This window comes from Mustela nivalis (genome assembly GCF_964662115.1).
Source record: "Mustela nivalis genome assembly, chromosome: 1".
Classification (NCBI taxonomy): Eukaryota; Metazoa; Chordata; class Mammalia; order Carnivora; family Mustelidae; genus Mustela; species Mustela nivalis.
Window position 1 is genome coordinate 37811767 of NC_139020.1, and position 21031 is coordinate 37832797.

Genomic DNA, 21031 nt, shown 5'->3' on the forward strand with positions numbered 1-21031 from the left:
AGATATATCTTCTTATATCTCAGGCTGGTTTTGTGGGTGTTCAGCATGGCCTGGTAGATATCCAGCTCAATTCAGGGGACCAGTTGAAGTAGGGTCCCCTAGTCCTCCACCACCTTTTCTCTTCCACTTAGTCTTTCTTTTAATGATGATAGGAAAGACAGTGGTAGCTGCCTATATATGAAAACTTGTTAGGCACTACAGTATGGTGGTTTCAAATTCTATCATTTCCTCTTTATTCATTGGCTGGTGTATTTGTCTGAAAAGAAATTTCTACCCATCAAATATCTGGTTACTTTGGAGTATAACTTCTTTAGCAAATTTTCTTGCTCAAGCATCATTTTTTACACCTGTTTCCTACTGTAAAATTTGTGTTGTTGAGAAAGAAAAAACTTGTGAAAGACATTGGATTCTATCACATGTTTTCAAGTTCTAATGAGCCTTAGGGGAAAATTCTGTTTAGACCATGTTAGTTGATAGTTAAGAAAGATGTTATTTTAAATAAACCTTAAGTGATTAGTGAAAGAATGTGTTAGGTTTGTATTGGAGGTTTGGTGAAAAAAAAATGAGAAAAGGAGAAAATTTAGGTCATTATCTAGACCTAAAAATGCAATTATTTAATTTCCATATTTTGAGAGACTGTAAAAATGTGGTAGGTGTCTAATAAAGTAAATGTACTACTACTTCCCCTTTTCAGATCAGTGTGATTTCCTTCTTGTAAAAAGGAATCAAACTCACATGGTATTGATTAGCACTACATTGCTACTTTATCTAATGATTGCATTTTGATGTAGCAGATTTTAACATACATGTATTCATCCAGGCTGCTGTTTTGGTTTTAAATTTGTGAATAGCTTTGTGACCTAGGAAAAGTAATGTTATCCTTTCTAGATCTCAGCTTTGTAATATTCTGAATATCTTTGTTTTCACTGTATTTCTTCTAGAAAGTAGTGGCCGTGTATTCTCTTTTATTTTTTATAATTTTCACATATATATGAGTAACTTCTTCATATTTAAAAATTATATTGTACAGTATCCATGGCAATTAATTTTATTTGTTTGTTTTGTTTTATTTCATCGCCAATAAATTTGGGGCAAGAGAAACCTCTAATATATCTGAATATGAAGTCATAGATGTTAGTAACCTTTGTCTTCTTAGAAAACCTAAACACTTTTTAAGTTCATGGCTTCATATTAAGAAACATTGATCCTTTATCTATAAATTTGCTTATGAAAAGAAATATCAAAGACTAGGCTAAAATATCAAAGCATTTCAAAGAAATTCTGCATAATCTTGAAATGAAAAGATCCATACTGCTTTAGCATTAATATCTGTGAATAAATGAATAAATAGCAAAGTAGTATCTTTGCTATTTACTAAATGCTTTGTTGCTAAATTATTTTTCAGCAACCATTTCGAAATGTAACCACAGATTGGGTATGTTAATACTATTTACACATAGCAGATACTAATAAAATATATCACTCTTTTGTTATGATAGTAAATCTTAAAATAAGAAGTAGGAATTAAAAGAAAATGTGTCTAGTTTGTATCAATTTTGAGTTAGGTAAAATTGGTCTAATCTCCCCTGAGTTGAGTATGCCCTCATGCCCTATTTATAGTTCTTGTACTTTATTTTAAGAAACAGTGTCTTAGAGTTCACAAAATACTTCATGAATTTATTAGTGATATCTTTAAGATAGAGTGTCAATTAATTCAATGTAACTCTATTGTTAACATAATCAACTAATTGTATTTAACTTTTTCATCATTTATACTGGAGTTTTGGGAGTTAAACTTTATTAATATAATGTCTAATATTCACTAACTATTCTGAAATTGTATATAAATAACTATGATAATTCTGTTACTATTCATACTTTTCTTCAAAAGTTGTATGCCAAAGTTTTCACATTATTAATATAATAGCAGTTACAAGTTTAATATTTAACTAATCATCTCTGAAAAAATAGTATGAACAACTATAATGTTATAGTTACAAATTGTGCTTTTAGTATAAATGTGAAGAAATGTTTATGTCATCTCTAAAACTTTTCTCTGGTCAATACCTTTATTTCCTTTCTTTTCATTTTAACTATGAACGTTAAAAAAGCATTTTTAAGATAATTTTCAGTCACTTTTGGGTGGTGTGCAATGTGCACTTTACAATTGACTTATAATTGGGCTATGCTGACAATGGAAAATCTTACAAGTATTGAACATGACATTTATGACAGTATTGCTGTCATCTTGGCTTCTTTTATTGAATATGCAGAGAATTATAATTGGGCTAACAAGCCTGGTAGCCTGGCCTCTTTCCAATTATATTAACCAGTCTAGTTTAGTATTAGCTGCCTGAACACACAGAAACAGGCATAGACCTTCTGTTTTCCTTTCTATTCTATGTTGGTTTCTACCCAATAATTTAAGAATACAATCATCTGCCTTTGTGTAATGTTTGAGAACTTTCAATAATTCACCTCCATTCCCCTAAGAAATGTAAAGATTTGTCTTTTCTATTTTAATTTCTCTATTTTTATTCAATTCAATAAATGAATCTTTATACAATATTGGTTGTATCTTTACATATTAAATACTAGTTATTATCTTAAATATTTTTAAGGGGTTTTCATAATTTTTCTTTCAATTCATGCTAAAGTTTTTAAGTGATAAATTTGAAGTTGAAGCAAAATTTCTCCTCATATGAACAAATGAGTACACTGATGCAGTGAAATATTTTCTTGAAATTGAGGCAAAAAACATTTTGCATATTCTAACAATGTGTTTCAGCCTTGTGCAACCTTAAAAATAATACAAAAGAGGAAAATAATTCCCAGTGGTTAGAATTTTGAAATCCAGTAAACTTCTTTGAAGAAGAATATCTGCAATATTTAAAGGTCTTCATCTTTGTTGGGCTTTTTTTTTTCCTGAAAAAAAAAAAAAAAAAAGAGAACAACCTGCAGAGCTTGTCTACAGAAACTAAACACCACTATAATACATAACGGGTATGACATAGGATGAGCATTGCAGTATTGTTAGTAGCAGGAAAAAAAAAAAAAAAAAAGTACTCCACAACTGACCTGATTGTTTATCAATAGGGAAATAGTCTCACATTCATAGAGACTGTGGGAAAATACACAACTGTTAAAATAGGGAGTTAGAATGCCATGCATCAACCTGGAAAATGTGAAGAAAAGACTACAAAGTCAGGTGTATGATCCTCTTTGGGAAACCGACACACAAAATATGTATGTTACAGGCTTTTACAAAAATTGCAAAATTGGGACGCCTGGGTGGCTCAGTTGGTTAAGCAGCTGCCTTCGGCTCAGGTCATGATCCCAGCGTCCTGGGATCAAGTCCCACATCGGGCTCCTTGCTCCGCAGGGAGCCTGCTTCTCCCTCTGACTCTGCCTTCCACTTTGTCTTCCTGTGCTCGCTCTTGCTCGCTCTCTCTCTGACAAATAAATAAAATCTTTAAAAAAAAATGCAAAAATTTTTTTTCTAACAATAGCAAACTGTTTAAAGGTATTTCTGCATTGCATCTAGAAGCCTTTCTTTGAGTAAAGGACTCTCTTGTATGACTCTTCTAATTTCCTCATTAAGTGTACTTCTGGACCTAAATAGTGTTTGCCATTAGATAAAAATAAATTGAAATTTCTACTTCTTAATGGGGATAATGCCATTTAAAATAATGGAGTTTTCTAGTTTTATACCTATGTAGTCAACCAAATACCAAAGTACCAAATACAAAGTACCAAATAGCTGAAGACTAGTGAATCATTCAATTTTGATTTGGCTTTGTAGACCTGATATTTGCAGTTCAGTTGGCAACTGAACAGTGCCTTAAGTCCCAAGTTCACAGATTTAGAAATTAGACACAGCTAGGATCAAATCCCAAATTTGCTTCTTTCCAGTTGTGTCATGGTCAGCAAGTAATTTGACTTTTCTGAGTCTTAGTTTCCACATCTGTGAGAAAATGATAACGAAACTTCTTTTTTTGTCTCTAAATTTGTATTTAAATTCTAGTTAATCAACACACAGTGGACTACTGGTTTCAGGAGTGGAATTCAGTGATTCATTACTTCCATACAGCACCCTGTGTTCATCATAACAAGTGTCCTCATTAATACCCATCCCCCATCTATCCCACCCCCACCTACCTCCCTCCACTGGCTCTCAGTTTGTTCTCTATCTTTAAGAGTCTCATATGGTTTGTTTCCCTCTTTTTTTCCTCCTCCCATCTGTTCACCTGTAACGTGTTTTAAATTCCACAGATGATTGAAATCACATGGTATTTGTCTTTCTCTGACTTATTTTGCTTAGCATAATGCATTCTAGCTCTGTCCATGTCATTGTAAATGGCAAGAGTTCATTCTTTTGATGGCTGAGTAATATTCCATTTTATACGTATGTGTGCAGGTACACACACACACACACACACACACACAATTTCTTTATCCATGTCTTTGTCCATGTCAATGGATATTTGGGCTCTTTCCATAGTTTAGTTGTTGTTAATAATGCCTCTATTAATATCATGGTACATGTATCCCTACAAATCTGTATTTTTGTATCCCTTGGGTAAATACCTAGTAGTGCAATTGCTGCATTGTAGGGCAGTTCTCTTTGTAACTTTTTGAAGATGCTCCATACTGTTTCCGAGAGTTGCTGCATCAGTTTGCATCTCACCAACAGTGTGAGAGTTCCCCTTTCTCCAAATCCTCACCAACACCTGTTGCTTCTTATGTTGTCAGTTTTAGCCATTCTGACAAATGTGTGAGGTGGTATCTCATTGTGATTTTGATTTGTATTTCTCTGATGATGAGTGATATTGAGCATATTTTCATGTGTCTCTTAGCCATTTCATTGTCTTCTTTGGCAAAATGTCTATTCATGTCTATTCATGTCTTCTGCCCATTTCTTAACTGAATTATTTGTTTTGAGGTGTTGAGTTTTCTAAGTTCTTTAAATATTTTATATACTAACCCTTTATCAGATATGTCACTTGCAAATATCATCTCCCATTCCAAAAGTTGTCTTTTAGTTTTGGTGATTGTTATGTTCACTCTGTGGAAGATTTTTTATCTCGAACTCTCAATAGTTCAATTTTTCTTTTGTTTCCCTTGACTCTGGCGACATGTCTAGTGAGAAGTTGCTATGGTCAAGGTCAAAGATTGTTCCCTCTAGGTTGTTGATGGTTTCCTAACTCACATTTAAATCTTTCATCTATTTTGAATTATGTGTGTGTGTGTGTATGGTGTAAGAAAGTGGTCCTGTTTCAATCTTCTGCATGTTGTTGTCCATTTGTTGAAGAGACTTTTCTTCCATTGGGTATTCCTTCCTGCTTTGTTGAAGATTATTTGACCATATAGTTGTGGGTCCATTTCTGGGTTTTCTATTCCATTCTTTTGATCAATATGCTTTTGTGCCAGTACCATACTGTCTTGATGACTATAGTTTTCTAATATAGCTTGGAGCCTGGAATCATGATGCCCCAATTTTGCTTTTCTTTTTCAGGATTGTTTCAGCTCTTTGGGGTCTTTTGTGGTTCCATACAAATTTTAGGATTATTTGTTCTAGCTCTGTAGAAAATGTTGGTGGTATTTTGATAGGAATGCCATTGCATATGTAGTTTGCTTTGTGTAGTATAGACATTTGAATAATGTTTGTTTTAATCCATGAGCATGGAATATTTTTCAATTTCTTGGTGTCCTCTTCAATTTCTTTCATAAGTGTTCTATAGTTTTCAGAGTACATAACTTGCTTCTTGAAACTGTCATTATTATGTGGCAAGTGGGTAGAAAATACTTAACCTCAGGCTCTGGCACTTAGTAAGCACTCAGCAAATGCAATGAATTTTATGGGTTAGATTTTAATCATTAAATAAAATAAAATATATTTAAAGTATATGTATTTCTTATTTTATTTTATTTTATTTTTTCAGTGTTCCAAAATTTATTGTTTATGCACCACACCCAGTGCTCCATGCAATATCTACCCTCCTTAATAACTACCACCAGGCTTACCCAACTCCCCACTCTCCTCCCCTCCAAAACCTTCAGTTTGTTTCTCAGAGTCCACAGTCTCTCATGGTTTGTCTTCCCCTCTGATTTTCCCCAATTCACTTTATTTAATTCAATTAACTAATGTTGAGTTAAGGAGGGAGAAAGAAAAGATATATGGTCCTTAAAAGTAATTCATGTAGTCCTTATGGTGTTTGGAATTTGCACTGTCTCCCATCTATTTTATTCTTTCTTATTCAAAGACTTTAATCATATACTAACAAAATGTAACCAACTATTATTTTCTTAATTATAGATTCTTTTCCTCTAAAGTGTGTTGATTGTGTAATCATAAATATTACCTTCTTAGAGTTTAATAATAACATATCTCTTTTTCTTACTAGACACTCTGTCTAATATCTAATATGTTTGTTCTCTTCTTGTGCAATCTTTCCTTGGAACCAGCGGCTGCTTCAAAGAGTAAAGTTAAAGGTGAGCTCCTATCCATTCTGCATGACTCACCATGATTCTTTTCTTTTTTTTTCCCTCAATCTTCCAAGCCATCTTAATTGATGGAGCCAATTCTGTTAGTGATAATGCTAGTTCAGTGTACCAACATTAGTCATAAATTCCTACAAATATAAATATATATTATTTCAAATATTCAGTTTCTGATATATGTTGATGTTTGCATGATTGTTTGTTTGTTTTCTTGCTTTGCTTTTCACTTTATTCCAAGTGGAATACAGTGCTTTTGTGTACCAATATTTTGCCTGTTGACCTTAATTCCTTTGATAAAATTGTGAATTGGAAAAAGTACAGAATAAAATAAGCTGATACAAAGTCTCAGAAGTGACCAAGCCTTCAGAGAATTATGTGAAAGGAAAAAAATCCTTTAAAAAATGAATATTATATACTGTACATTTCTATTTATGACTTTTCTTCCATTTCCTGGTTGGATTAAGTTTATATTTGCTAGAATCCTGGAAATATAATTTCATGAGAGAGGATGTACTTGTCTAATGCCAGAATATCTCCCTGAAAGGAAAAAGACTTTTGGCTCAATGTGTTGTTACGGTTTTGAAAAAAAATTCAAATATATGTATATTTATCATAGGTTTATAGTTTATATGTTTTGATTGTATAGTCTCAAGAGCAATCTATATATTTATTTTTTTCTTCTTCTTATATAGCAAATATATGTTTCTTTTATCCTTCATTTATTTTTCAAGTATCTTTCATATATAGAGCAAAACTACATTTACCCTATTGGTCATATACCTATTATCTTCAGTTTCCTCTTCTACAGAGTATAAATAACAATAAAAAGAATAAAAACTATGAAAGATTGTCATGAAGATTGAGTTAGGTGAAATATGTAAAATAATTGGTAGACTTCCTGCTGCTACTAACATTTTAAATAATGCTAGTTTCTTTTGCTTTTCACAAATATACCTCTCTGTGGAGAGTTTTCTGAATCTTAGTATTGTCCTGCCTAATATCTTCCTCCATGTACTCAGGAGGAACTACCAGGTAGTTTTGCCTCCTTCACCATTTCTCATATTCAGATTCACCACAAGGCCACCCTTCTCCATTATTCATCTCCCTTCAGCTCTGTCTTCCTCCAGGTTCTAGTTTTAGAGCTAGTTTAAACACTATGACATAGATTCATCTTTGAAGTGTTAACTGCTCCCTATTTATAAATCTAAGCATTTAGTATGCAACTACTATTTTCCTAGTATTTTATTTATTTTATAGACCACTGAAAATATAAAAGACAAGGTGGCAAAATTGTTGTTACCCTTTGTTTCAGCCTCCACTTATACTGTGTATGTTGTTCAAATAAATGTGTTAATAGGATTAGCCAGTTCTTGCCGTAATAATTTTATTTCTGGTTGTGAACAAAAGAAACACATTCACAAAGTGTTTATTACTTGATAATGAATACATTTATGAATAAATAAGCATAATGTATATAATAAAAGCCAAAAAGTACAGCTGTAAGAATGAAGAATTAAGAACAATGTATAATAATGTGTGAATTGTAGTATATAAAACCTAATTGTAAAGGGAGTTAGGGAAAGAGATACATATTGAAATTAAAATCCTCCTCGGAGAATGCTTTACCTCAGGGGTGGGGCTTGAACTGATTATTAAAGGATGGGTAGAGTACACCGGAAAAAAGTCGCACATAGAAAAAAGAATTCAAAAATATATACTAACATATAAAAGCAGGAATGACTACAGCCCATTTAAGGATTGTGAGGACACCTTTTGAGTGAGATCCTATGTTTTTATGAGAGTAGAGGAAAAAATTTTGATGATATGACATAAAATTGTGTGATTGTAAGTCATCACTTCATTTGATTACATAAAACCGCTCATAATAATCACATCTATGTTCACTTGGTAATTCCTAAAAACAATAGATGATAATTCAATGTACAATAAACAGGTTATGAAGCCCAGGAACCAACTTTTAATTGGAAGATTACAGCCATAAATTATGTTACAAGTGTCTGTAAAATCATGTCAGGATTCAAGCTGGCTATGATTTTGCAATGCAAACATATTCCCATGCCCAATTTAACACTTCCCATGAAGACATCCCTGCCATCCCATACTTACCAATTTTATTTGAGTCTCATTTTACCACTTGTGTACAAAACTGCAGGGGGCTTAAGGACATAGTTTATCCTATGCCACCCTTGTTTTTGCATCTGCAGTGTTATGGAGACCAAAAATGACCCCTTCTAAAATGAACTGGGCCTCAAGTAGAAATTGAAATTTTATTTCTAATGTTGGTTTGAGGCAGATGTATATTATATAGAGACAACAGAAAGGACTACTCAGTGTTTTATTGTCCAATTTCTATGTCAAAGCAAATGGTCTTCAAACAGGAAAAGTAAAAAAAAAAAAAAAAAAAAAAAAAAAAAAATTGTGGGAAAGAGGAAAATAAAATGAAAGGTAATGCAAGAGCAGATGGTTGCTTAAAAATACTTTATTTCTCCTGACCCAAACAAAGCACATCCCAGAGAACCAAGGAAAATTTTGGAGAAGATCACATCTCATTCATTTAGCTTAATGGAATCATCCAAATTTAGAGAGCTTCTGGAATACTGGGAAGAAAAATGTGTCTTGTTTTGTTTATTTGTTTGTTTTTGTTTTGTTTTGTTTTGTTTTTGAGAAAGGATTACATTCAAGAACCCATAGACTGGTCAATTTGACACTAAATTCCCAGTAACATTTTAAAACAGACTCTTAAAACAGCAATTTATGGGTGTTCAGATAAAAAGAAAGTTCACTAGGAGACAGCAGTTATTAGGAATGTCATAGAAAATTACTCTAATTTTCTCTCACTTTTTTAAAATATATATTGGTTATTATACTAGTATCTGAGGGCAATAGTATAAACATGATATATCTGAATATCATCAAATCATGTAGCAACTAACCCTTTCCTTATCTGTGTAGAACTGTCATTCTGATGATCACTAATTCTTTATTGGTCAAATCCACTGGTAATTTTCCAATCCACATATTATTCATTTTCCCCCTGCTGAATATATATTGTTTCTTTTGATTTTCTACTTCCCTTGGTTTAGACTTCATCTTCTTCTTAACTGTTCTTTGCCTTTTTTTCTCTCCTTTTCTATCTTACTCTGGGATATAGGTTTTCTTTAGGTTATATCTTTGACCCTGAAAAGATCACCTCTTGCAGTTTGGTTAGCTCTCTACATCATCTCATAGAGATGAACTTCACCTCCTACAAAATACAGGAAGCAGCCATTTTCTAGATGGTTATGTACCCACAACCAACCTTTCTCATCATTTTTGAGTCTTAAGAGAAAGACAAATGATTCAATCAAATTCCTCTCCTGAAAAAACTGGGAAAGAATAGCAAAACTGAAAGAGGCAAAAAAAGGATGAGAAATGGGAATCAGTTTTATTCTATTTTGCAGCTATAAATTATATAGGTAGACTGAAAAAGATGAATTAAGTTTGAAAAAAGAGAAACAGGAATGTACAAAAAGTAAGAGTTAAGAGAGTGCCCTAATGGTGTCCAGTTCCCTTGTTTTAATATATTAGGACATATCTCTCTTTTAGTTAACTTTCTAGATAGGTTTCTCTTGCTTACATTGAAAGAGAACAGATTATTATAATCACCTTCTTCCTCTAAAGTGTTCTTAGCTCATTTTAGTTAACCCTTTCCTAGACTTGATTTACTAATCTTCTCTGATATTTTCATCATCCTACTGAATATTTCTACTTGATTGTAAAAACAGAAATTCTCTCTCTCTCTCTCTCTCTCTCTCTTTTTTTTTTTTTTTTTTTTGGTAAATCTGAAACTTTGGGGTTTGCCATTTCTTCTCATGAAGAAATATTTGCCTGATTTCCTAGATTATTTGAAACATGTAATTCTGCCACCCTAATGGCCCCCATAACTAGTGTGGGTTATAAGTGGTCCTAATTTTATGGAGATAAAATTATTGTCCTAATTGTTTCCCAATTTTAATAGGAGGATAGTAGCTTTTGCATCGATCCCTCTTCTTCAAAATGCTCATTTCTGAGAGCTTCCCTGGAATAGTTTCTAACTTGTCTCCTGCTTCAATTCTCAATATTATACAACCTATCCTATATCCATATATCACAATGAATTCATACATCAGCAATCTACAATCTAACTTGCATTCATATATCCTATACTCATATTTCAGTTAAGATCATCTATGCTTTGTCACTTAAAGATAGTGAAAAAGGTAATTTGGTGTTCCTAAATTTCTTTGCATGAAATGACTTTATTTCACTCATTATAAACCTATGGACTAAATGTATCATGTGATTAATATTGTTCCAGAATAGTACAAAATTTCTAAATAGTTTTAAACCATTATATATATTTTAAATCTTCAATCTGATTTTTAGGCTTTATTTTTTATTCAGAATTTGGCAACTATAGTGGGGATAACATTTTTATGTCATTTCTTGCTATTACCTTTAATCATATAATCATTATTCAGTGTTCAAATAAAAATTAACATAATTATTCTGACTTTGCATAAGAATTAAAAGATAATGAAGGGCACTCAGCAATCTAAATTGAGATATGTATGTGGTCTAGAGAAGAATCAGCATTTCAATTTACTGGATTTAAGTGCTAGTCACACATAATATTATTAAATAAATGATTTATTCAGGTGTAAATATAAAGTCTGCTATTCAATCAAAATATAACATCATATTATACCTTTTGAGGGTGAATTGAAAGGCACAAAAGAAGTTGAAATTGAGACATTGCTTCAAACTATAGTCTTAAGTAGAGAACCAGTATTTCAGTTTGTACTCTATAATATGCACTATGTATCAAGAACTTCCATTTTGTAGTCAGACAGACATAAATCCAATCCTAGTTTTTCAACTTACCTGAATTGAACACCTGGACAATTTGATTAACTTCACTCAACATTCAGTTGTTTTGAAAATTATATGGGCTAATGTATAAAAAAAGATTAACCTAGGAAATGGCTCATAATAACCTCTCAGTAAATTTTACCTATCATTATTGTAATAATCATTACTATTATTTCTTTAAATGATGTCTGTGGAAAGAAAACAAATATAGTCAAAAACAAATCCAAAATCTAAAATTTTTTGAGTATCTGTAATATTTCATCATCATGATAGCATTCATATGTTTATATTAATTATAACATTAAAATAAACACATAATATATAACATGAATGGTCCAGTTAGGTATTTGCATTTTTCTTTACATTTCAATATTAAAATCCAAAGTATATAAATGATATTAAAAAGTTCAACCCAATAGCAAAAGAGAAGGAGAAAAAAATAAGAAGATTATGTTATAGCAAGGCTTATATAATATTTAAAATGTAAAAATTACTTCCTTTTATCATCAGGTGAAGAAATCGAAGAGTAAGATTATATATAATTTCTTTTGATAATATCACTCAACTCCTTTTATTGAAGCTGTTTGGATTTGGATTGAAGCTTATGTTTATTTATCCCACATGAAGCTATTCTAAGGAAATATATTGGGAATGTTAGAAATATAGCAGTCACCCTTTCTCCACAGTTGAGCCTTCCATGATTTCAGTTGCCAGCAGTCAGCCTAGTCTGGAAGCAGACGATCTTCCTTCTGACTATTGTCAGGTCAACATTAGCCTAATGCTACATCATCATGCCTGTGTCATTCACTTAATTTCATCTCATCATGTAGGCATTTTATCATCTCACATCATTGCAAGAAGACTGAGCACAGCACAGTAAGATGTTATGAGAGAGGGAGAGGCCACATTCACATAATTTTAATTTCAGTATATTGTTACAAATTCTATTATAAATTTTGTTTTATTTTATTATTGTTAATCTTGGTGTCTAATTTATAAATTAAACTTTATCATAGATACGTAGGTATGGGAAAAATCATAGTGAATATAAGATTCAGTATTATCTGTGGTTTCAGTAATCCACTGGGGGTCTTGGGAAGTATTTCTTAAAGATAATAGGGGATTACATGTAAGGGAATTTAAAAGCATATTATGTCCCTATAATGTATTCACTAAGGGGGTCAAGTGCAAGGCCATACTTTTTAGAAGGTTGCTTTTTCTTAATCTACCTTCTACTTCATCTCACTTCTCAGGAAAATTGACAGATACTGATATATATGATAATGCAATGATGTTTTTAAATATGTAATTTTATCACTGCAGCCTTTTTCTAACTTTTTAAAAAAATGGTTAACAATTATAACTATATAGCTAACATTTTTAATGTTTACTATGTGTGAGACACTACACTAAACACTGTGCATGTGTTTTCTAATTTGACCCTCATAAGATAGATACTATTTTTACCTTGATTTTTTTTTAATGAGGAAGATGAAGCAAAGAATTAAAATTTAAGTTCACAAAATCAGTTAAGAGGGAAGCCAACAATTTCAAATCAGAGTTACTGACTCCTGAGTTCTAGCTTTTACTCTTTTAAAGGCTTTAAAGATTTCAGAGTAAATTAATCATTACAATTCACCTTAATGTTATTTACTTATTTAAATATATTTGTCTAGGTCCCATTCACCCAAGTAGGATTGGGGTTGTGAATGCGGGTAAAGTAGAATGATGAGCAGTTGTTATTGGGAAGAAATAAATGGGACCTATCTAGTGGCACTTACCTAGTGGCAAGGGAAATATTCTCCCAGTAGATTTCTTGTTTTTCATTCTTTTTCTTTGGGTCTCTCATTCATTCATCATATGTTAACCTCACTCCTCAGATATTCTCTCTCTGGAAAGATGAGGCAGTAGTTTCTCAATAAGAAGAATAGTGTTCTAGAAAAGCTTTAGTCATAACTAATGTGAAATGCTGAAATTGGAAGAGGGTTAAAGAGTTATGTTCATTAAAATTTTATTGAAAGATGATTCAGTGGGTCAAAATGCAGATAACTTTTCTTGTTTTTAAACTGCAGTTACACTTAATGTAGTTTCTGGTTTTTATTTCTCACTGGATAAGGGTTTTGACATGTATTTGATGTATTTCCTCTGTGGAGTATCTTATTCGTTACTGTTGAACAACTGTCCTTCATGTTGCATAGTACAAATTAGTGTGGGTTGGAATAGAAAGACCCCTCTAGATACTTCATTCACAAATCTAAAAGAATATTATTTTTCACTTAATTTAATGAAGTTTCATTTCCCCCTGCCTCCCTTTTACTCTTGAAATGAAAATAAAGTTTAGAGCTTTCCTGTGAACATATGTGTAAACATAGCTCATTTGCAGGGTACAACTTTGTATAGCAATTAGAAATTAGTTTGTGTTGCCACTTTAAGTTTATGTCCTCATTTCCATCATAAATAAATCATTGTAATGTTTTTTTTTTTTTAATTCTATCTAAACACATCTCATCCAAAGGACAGAATCTTCTGGGACTCAATTCATTCAATTGGTTCATGTCATTCTATTATGTTAATAAAATTGGTATTTGCCTATTCTGCAGCTGCTGTGTGGAGTTTAGAAAGTCTGTAATTAAAATCCCAAGGTTTGTGGTTTCTTACAGGTTTCCAAACACACAAAAAAAGTCTATTACAAGGGGAAATATAGTGATCAATGTTTAATAGTTGTGCATTTCAGGGCAGTTTCAAGATAAGTGCTCTAAAGCCAACAGTTAAATTTCATTGAAAATAAATTCTAATTTATATTTCAATTTAGATGGAGTGATGGTTTTGTGTTTTTAGTGGAAAAGAGTCATTTGACTTGAAATCATAGCATAAAATATTTATTACTATCAAAATGTTCTATTAACAGCTTTAGAGATGGTTATCAAAGTACCTGTGTTTTAGTAACTGTTCTATTATTTATTTGCTTTTTCAAATCAGTAAGGTAAGGATAAAAATACCAATACTATCTACCTCATGGAATTATAATGATAAATAAAATGATTTTATAATGATATCAAAAAGGATATGTGAAAACACTTTTAAATAGCTAATGATATCCAGATGTAAATAGTTATTAATTAAATAAGGCATAATCACATAGCCAGGGACTTGATATTTAGTAATAAATAAAACATGGCCCTTGTTCTGAGTCAATGCCAATGATTCATGTGCATGGAAAGACTTTGTAATAATGATACCCATTCTATGCTTTTTCTTACTGACCATCCTTGGAAAAGGAGTGAACAAATGTTTCTTAATTTAATTAAGTTTTCACTGAATGTCTATACTGTGCCAAGATACAATGGGGAGAAAAAATATTGCTTATTTTTGACTCGATGAGGCTTTCACTCATTTATTCTTTCATTTATTCATTCAACATTGCCAGGGACAGTTGCAAGTATAACAGTGAGGGAAAAAAAAGTAAATTATATACTATAGTGTATTGCAATATTATAGGCATTATGATGAAAAAACAAAGCAGAGGAGTAAGAATTTGCAGGCAGAGTAGAGAAGGGAGTAGAACATGGAGATGAGGCAAGTGAGAATTTGAAGAGAGAATTGATGCTGAGAGTCCAAGCTGAGGTGATCTGGAAGAGAAAGGCTGTAAGGCAGTGAGGAACCTAGTATATTCAAGAGAAGTTAGAGAAGCATGAATTAGGTGAGTAAATAACAGTGTAGTTGTAGAGGGAATGAGGACCCAAATCATGCAGGGATTTTTGTTTTGATCTAAGTAAGATGAAAAGCCACTGAAGTTTGAGCAGAGGAGGCACATATGCTGATTGTGTTTATAAGATCAGTTTGGATGTTCCCTTGAAGAGAGATTTGCAATGAAAGGCATTAGCACACTTTTCCAGGAAATCAGGGGACAGATGATGGCAGCAGGACTGGAATCATCGCAATGGAGATGGTGTGAAGTGATCATTTGAAGTCATACCTAATAGAATTTGCTGAATGGAAGTGTAACAGCATATAAAGGATAAAGTAGGATGATTTCAATGTTTTATTTGGAGATTAGATAGATAGATAGATATACCTGAAAAACTAGAAGGACACAATTACATTTATAAGATGGAGAAGATGTTGGAAAGCACAGAGTAAAATAGTGGAAACTGTCTTGAATACATGAAGTTGGAGATCCAAGTGACAAAGACAGGTAGAAATTGGCTATGTGAATATGAAATTCAGGAGAAAGTTCTGCACTGTAGAAAGAAAATCTGGAAATTGGGGTCTATGGGTAGTATATAAAGCTGTAAGAAAGGATGGATTTATCTAAGACATAAATGTATTTAGAGAAGAAAACAAAATCATAGGACTGAGTTCTTAGGTGCTCAAAACTCAAGAACAAATGGATGGTGAGAAACAAGTTGAAACAAATTAAGGAATCAGCAACTGAATTAAATGTTCTTGATAGATGAGAACTGAATGATAGATGAGAATGTACCATTGGGTTTATCAATGTAGAATCACTGGGAACCTTGGTAATTGCCAGTTAGTATAAAATATAGAGATTAATCAAATATTCACCTGAAGAAATTTAAATTTGCTTCTGCAAAACAATGGCATAGTAGTATGATAAGATCTGATTACAGATGCATTTACTTTAGTAGAAGAAGGCTCCAGTCAAATTTCTTGGAAAAATTGATGATCAGAAGAGAACTAAAGAACTAATCAGAGCTAAGCAGGTGAAGAAGAGAGGGAGAAACTTTCCAATTAAGGGAATGGCAACAGGAGACTAAAAGCCAATATAGTTTCTGTGGAAGAATCAGTGAGATTGAGGGTCAAAATAGCACTGGATATCAAACATAAAATATCTTTGTCAAGACCAGTGTCAAAGAGCTTACCTCCTATGTTTTCATCTAGGAGTTTTATGGCTTTAGGTCTTATGTCCAAGTCTTCAATACATTTCATGTTGATTTTGTGTATGTGTACATTAGTGGTCCAGTTTCATTGTTTTGCACATGGCTATCCAGTTTTCCTAACACTGTTTATTAAAAAGACTATCTTTTCCTCATTGTATATTCTTGTCTCCTTTGTGAAAAATTAATTTACCACATGGGTTTATTTTTGGGGTCTCTATTCTGCTCCAGTGACTAATGCATCTGTTTTATACCAATACCATACTTTTTTGATTACAGTAGTTTTGTAACATAGTTTAAAATTAGGGAGCATGATGTCTGAAGTTTTGTTATTCTTTCTCAAGATTGCTTCAGCTATTTGAATTCTTCTGTGGTTCTGTACAACTTCTAGGATTGTTTATTCTATATTTGTGAAAAATGCCATTGGACTTTTTGGAAGGATTGCTTTGAATCTGTAGACTGCTGTAGGTAATGGAGACATTTTAGCACTATTTATTTTTTGAATCCATGAACATGAGTATCTTTCATTTATTTATGTTGTCTTTAGTTTCTTTCATCAATGTTGTATAGTATTCAGTATACAGATCTTTTACCACCTTGGTTAAATTTATTCCCAAGTATTTTATTATTTTAGATGCAGTTAATTCTTAATTTCTCTTTCTGATAGTTTGTTGGTATACAGAAACACAACTGAATTCTTATATTAATTTTGTATTCTACAACTTTACTAAAATCCCACACAGTGCCTTGAAGTGTCTGTTAAAGAGGTTTTTTTCATTCTAAAAACAATGAAAATCCATTTTGGCATTTTAAATGGAGATAGGGACAGAGATGATGGGGTAGTCTCACATTTATAATTTGAAAGACTTACTGAATGCTCACGAAGAACAAATTAGATGAGATTACTATGCATATGACAAAGAGACAAGTTGATATCTTGAAAGTTATTAGTTTATGAGAAAATTAAGGTAGTTTGGGCTAGAGTATTTAGTGGTAACATTAGGGAGAAATAGATTTGACAGAATAGAAAATCCTTTCAAGAATGCATTTGAAACATTGAGCAGAAAAAGCAAAAACAAAAACAAGAACCTTTATATATGAGTTAAATCAGTGCCTCTGAATATTTATAAAGGGTTTAAAGGGTTGCCTTTTTTATTCTTCATTTCACTTCATTATCATCAACACTACAGACCTTAAAGCAGAAACCTAGAATGGCAGTACTGATATTGCCAGTATGTCAGCCCACAGAAAAATACATTTATGTTGTACCAAGGAACAGAAGTAAAAGTAAAGGAAAATTGTCAATTATAATATCAGGAAACAATTAGATAACATTTTATTTTCCCTAAAATAATACTTATGTACAATATTGATTGTCACATTTGAAATAATTGGGTAGTTTTTTGTTGTTGTTGTTGTTGTTCTTAAAATATTTATTTAAATTTCATTTTATTTTTTTCAGTGTTCCAAGATTTATTGTTTACATATAACACCCAGTGCTCTATGCAATCCATGCCCTTCTTAATACCCACCATCAGACTCACCCATTCCCCCACTCCTCCTCTTCCAAAACCCTCAGTTTGTTTCTCAGATTCCACAGTCCCTCATGCTTTGTCTCCCTCTCCAATTTGTTCCAATTCACTCTTCCTTTCCTTCTCCTAATGTTCTCCATGTTATTTCTTATGCTCCACAAGTAAGTGAAACCATGTAATTGACTTCCTCTGCTTGCCTTTTTTCACTCAGCATAATCTCCTCCAGTCCCATCCAACTGATACAGAAGTTGGGTATTCATCCTTTCTGATAGCTGCATAATATTCCATTGTACATATGGACAATATCTTCTTTATCCACTCATCTGTTGTAGGGCATCTTGGCTCTTTCCACAGTTTGGCAATTGTGGTCATTGGTGCTATGAACATTGAGGTACATATGGCCCTTCTTTCACTACATCTGTATCTTTGGGATACATACCCACTAGTGCAGTTCCTGGGTCATTAGGGAGCTCTATTTTTAATTTTTTGAGGAATCTCCACACTATTTTCCTAAGTGGTTGCACCAGTGTGCATTCCCACCAAGAGTGTACGCAGGTTCTCTTTTTTTCCACATCCTTTCTAACACTTGTTGTTTTTGACCATTCTAACTGGTGTAAGGTGGTATCTCAATGTCGTTTTGATTTGAATTTCCCTGATGGCTAATGATGATGAACATTTTTTCATGTGTCTGTTAGCCATTTGTATGACTTCCTTGGAAAAGTGCCTGTTCATGTCTTCTGCCCGTTTTTTTGTTATGATTATATAGTTTTTTGGGTGTTGAGTTTGAGGAGTTCTTTACTGATCTTGGATATGAGCCCTTTGTCTGTAGTGTCATTTGTAATATATTCCTCCATTCCATGGGTTACCAGTTTGTTTGTTTGTTTTTTGGTTTTTTGTTTGTTTGTTTGTTTGTTTTTGACCATTTCCTTTCCTATGCAGAAGCTTTTGATCTTGATGAAGTCCCAAAAGTTCATTTTTGCTTTTGCTTTCTTTGCCTTTGGAGACATATCTTGAAAGAAATTGCTGTTGCTGATGTTGAAGAGGTTACTGCCTATGCTCTCTTCTAGGATTTTGATAGATTCCTGCCTCATGTTGAGGTCTTTTATCCATTTGGAATTTATCTTTGTATATGCCATAAGAGAATGGTCAAGTTTCATTCTTCTATACATAGGTGTCCAGTTTTCCCAGCACCGTTCATTGAAGAGATTGTCTTTTTTCCATTGGATATTTTTTCCTGCTTTGTCAAAGATTATTTGACCATCATTGCTCTCAACTCTGTTCCATTGATCTATGTGTCTGTTTTTGTGCCACTACCATGCTGTTCTGGTGATCACAGCCTTGTAGTAAAGCTTGAAATCAGGGAACATGATGCCCCAGCTTTGTTCTTCTCTTTCCACATTTCCTTAGCAATTTGGGTTCTTTTCTGGTTCCATAAAAATTAGTATTGTCTGTTTCAGCACTTTAAAAAGTGTCCATGGAACTTTGATTGGGATGTTATTGAAAGAATAGTTTGCTCTGGGCAGTATAGACATTTTAACAATGTTTATTCTTCTAATCCATGAGCATGCAATGCTTTAAGTGGATAGTTTCAGATCTCTTGGCTGCTTAATCAGAGTTTGGGAATCCAAATAATACATATTCACAGTTCAGGTGCAACTAGTTTGTAGTAGTGTATCCAAATATGCCTAAATACTTCAGAGGGAGGAAACCTTAAAGACCCACTTATTTATTTACTTAAAAGAGAGAGAGAGTGCATTAGCACAAGTAGGGGGAGGGGCAAAGAGAAAAGGAGAAAGAATCTCAAGCAGACTCCCTGCTGAGCATTTGGTCCAATGTGGGGCTTGATCTAAAAAAAACCCTGTTATCATCACCTGAGCCAAAATCTGGAGTCAGACACTTAACTGACTGGGTAGCTCTACCCAGGCAACCCAGGAAACTAAAAAATAAATAAATAAATAAAAAATCAAGAAAAACACACTATACGTCACATAAAAAATGCACATCTTGCTCTGTTTTGGACGTAGCAGTTTAAAGGTTAGTTATAAATTTGATTTTTTCCCGAGAATTCAATTTGAGGTTATTTTAGTAACATCAAAGTGTTAATAATATATGTGGTTTATTAATTTAAAAGTTTATTAATTTAACTTAGCACTTAGGTGTTTTCCCATGCTGGCCAAACAAAAGCCACCTAATGGTAGAGTAGGATACCAGATTTTTTTCTATATAATATTTTCTCCAAAATGAGACAATCATCTGATGGGCACTGAGTTCATTTAAACATGCTGTCTAGATACAAGGCAAGAATACTGTTTGGACAGTGTTGAACAATCACCAAATAGTCCATGAAGTAATTATTTTCCATCTCAACCAGAAGTCAGCTTGGGAAGGAGTGTCAAATCTCTTGGCTGCTTAACCAGAGTTTGGGAATCCCAATAATATATATTCACAATGCAGGTTCAACTCATTTGTGGTAGTGTATTCAAATAGAAGCTGAGGGATCAGAGAGCTAATATTTGTATATATTAGGATATACTTCCCCTGGAAATAGAGATAGATGTTTCTATGCAATCTGATGTTCGACTCATTAAAAACTTTGAATTCGCTTCTCTGCAAATAAAAAGTTAGTTTTCCTGCATGAAATAGTTTCTTTGTCATAAATGTGAGGAATAAATTTAGATTTAGGTGAAATGTAGCTATACAGCTGAAGATAGATACATAGATTTTAAAATTCCTTACAAGCTTTTTGGAGAATCAGCAAATACTTTGGGATTTTTTTACTCAAATCTTATTTAATGTATTTTCCATGGCCGAGAGGTCATTTCAGCATGATAATCTGACTCTGTATTTATTAGAACAAAATAAGTATTTAATGAGCATTTCTTCTATAGCTATCTCAGTAATCATAAGATTTTAAAGGTCTTAGTCATTTTCAGGACATTTCTTAAAATAAAAGTAAAGGAAACACATAGCTATCTCTTACCCATGGCGTAGTAAGAGATACGCAAAAAGAAAGCTGTCCTTATAAACTGCAACTGTTCTATTTTAAAATCTCGCACCTAGAAATACATTTAGCGACACATTAATTTATTCACATTTAATAATTTGCACATTCATTTCCAAGATACCTACTGAATTCAGGTGTAAGTTACTAGTCAAAAATAGTAGTAGTATATTTTATATTTTGGAATC

At 32.6% G+C, this 21031-nt stretch overlaps 1 protein-coding gene across 5 annotated transcripts in view; it reads left to right on the plus strand.

Annotated features, from left to right (window-relative positions):
• CADM2 (cell adhesion molecule 2) overlaps window positions 1-21031 on the plus strand; it is a 1080612-nt gene that overhangs the window by 746534 nt on the left and 313047 nt on the right. For 2 of the 5 annotated variants that reach the window (XM_082738271.1, XM_082738274.1), the window contains exon 2: window positions 6466-6492. The exons of the other annotated variants lie outside the window; for them this stretch is intronic. In XM_082738271.1, the coding sequence (XP_082594397.1) occupies window positions 6466-6492 (27 nt within the window). The remainder of the gene's footprint in view (window positions 1-6465; window positions 6493-21031) is intronic. 5 annotated transcript variants of the gene reach the window in all.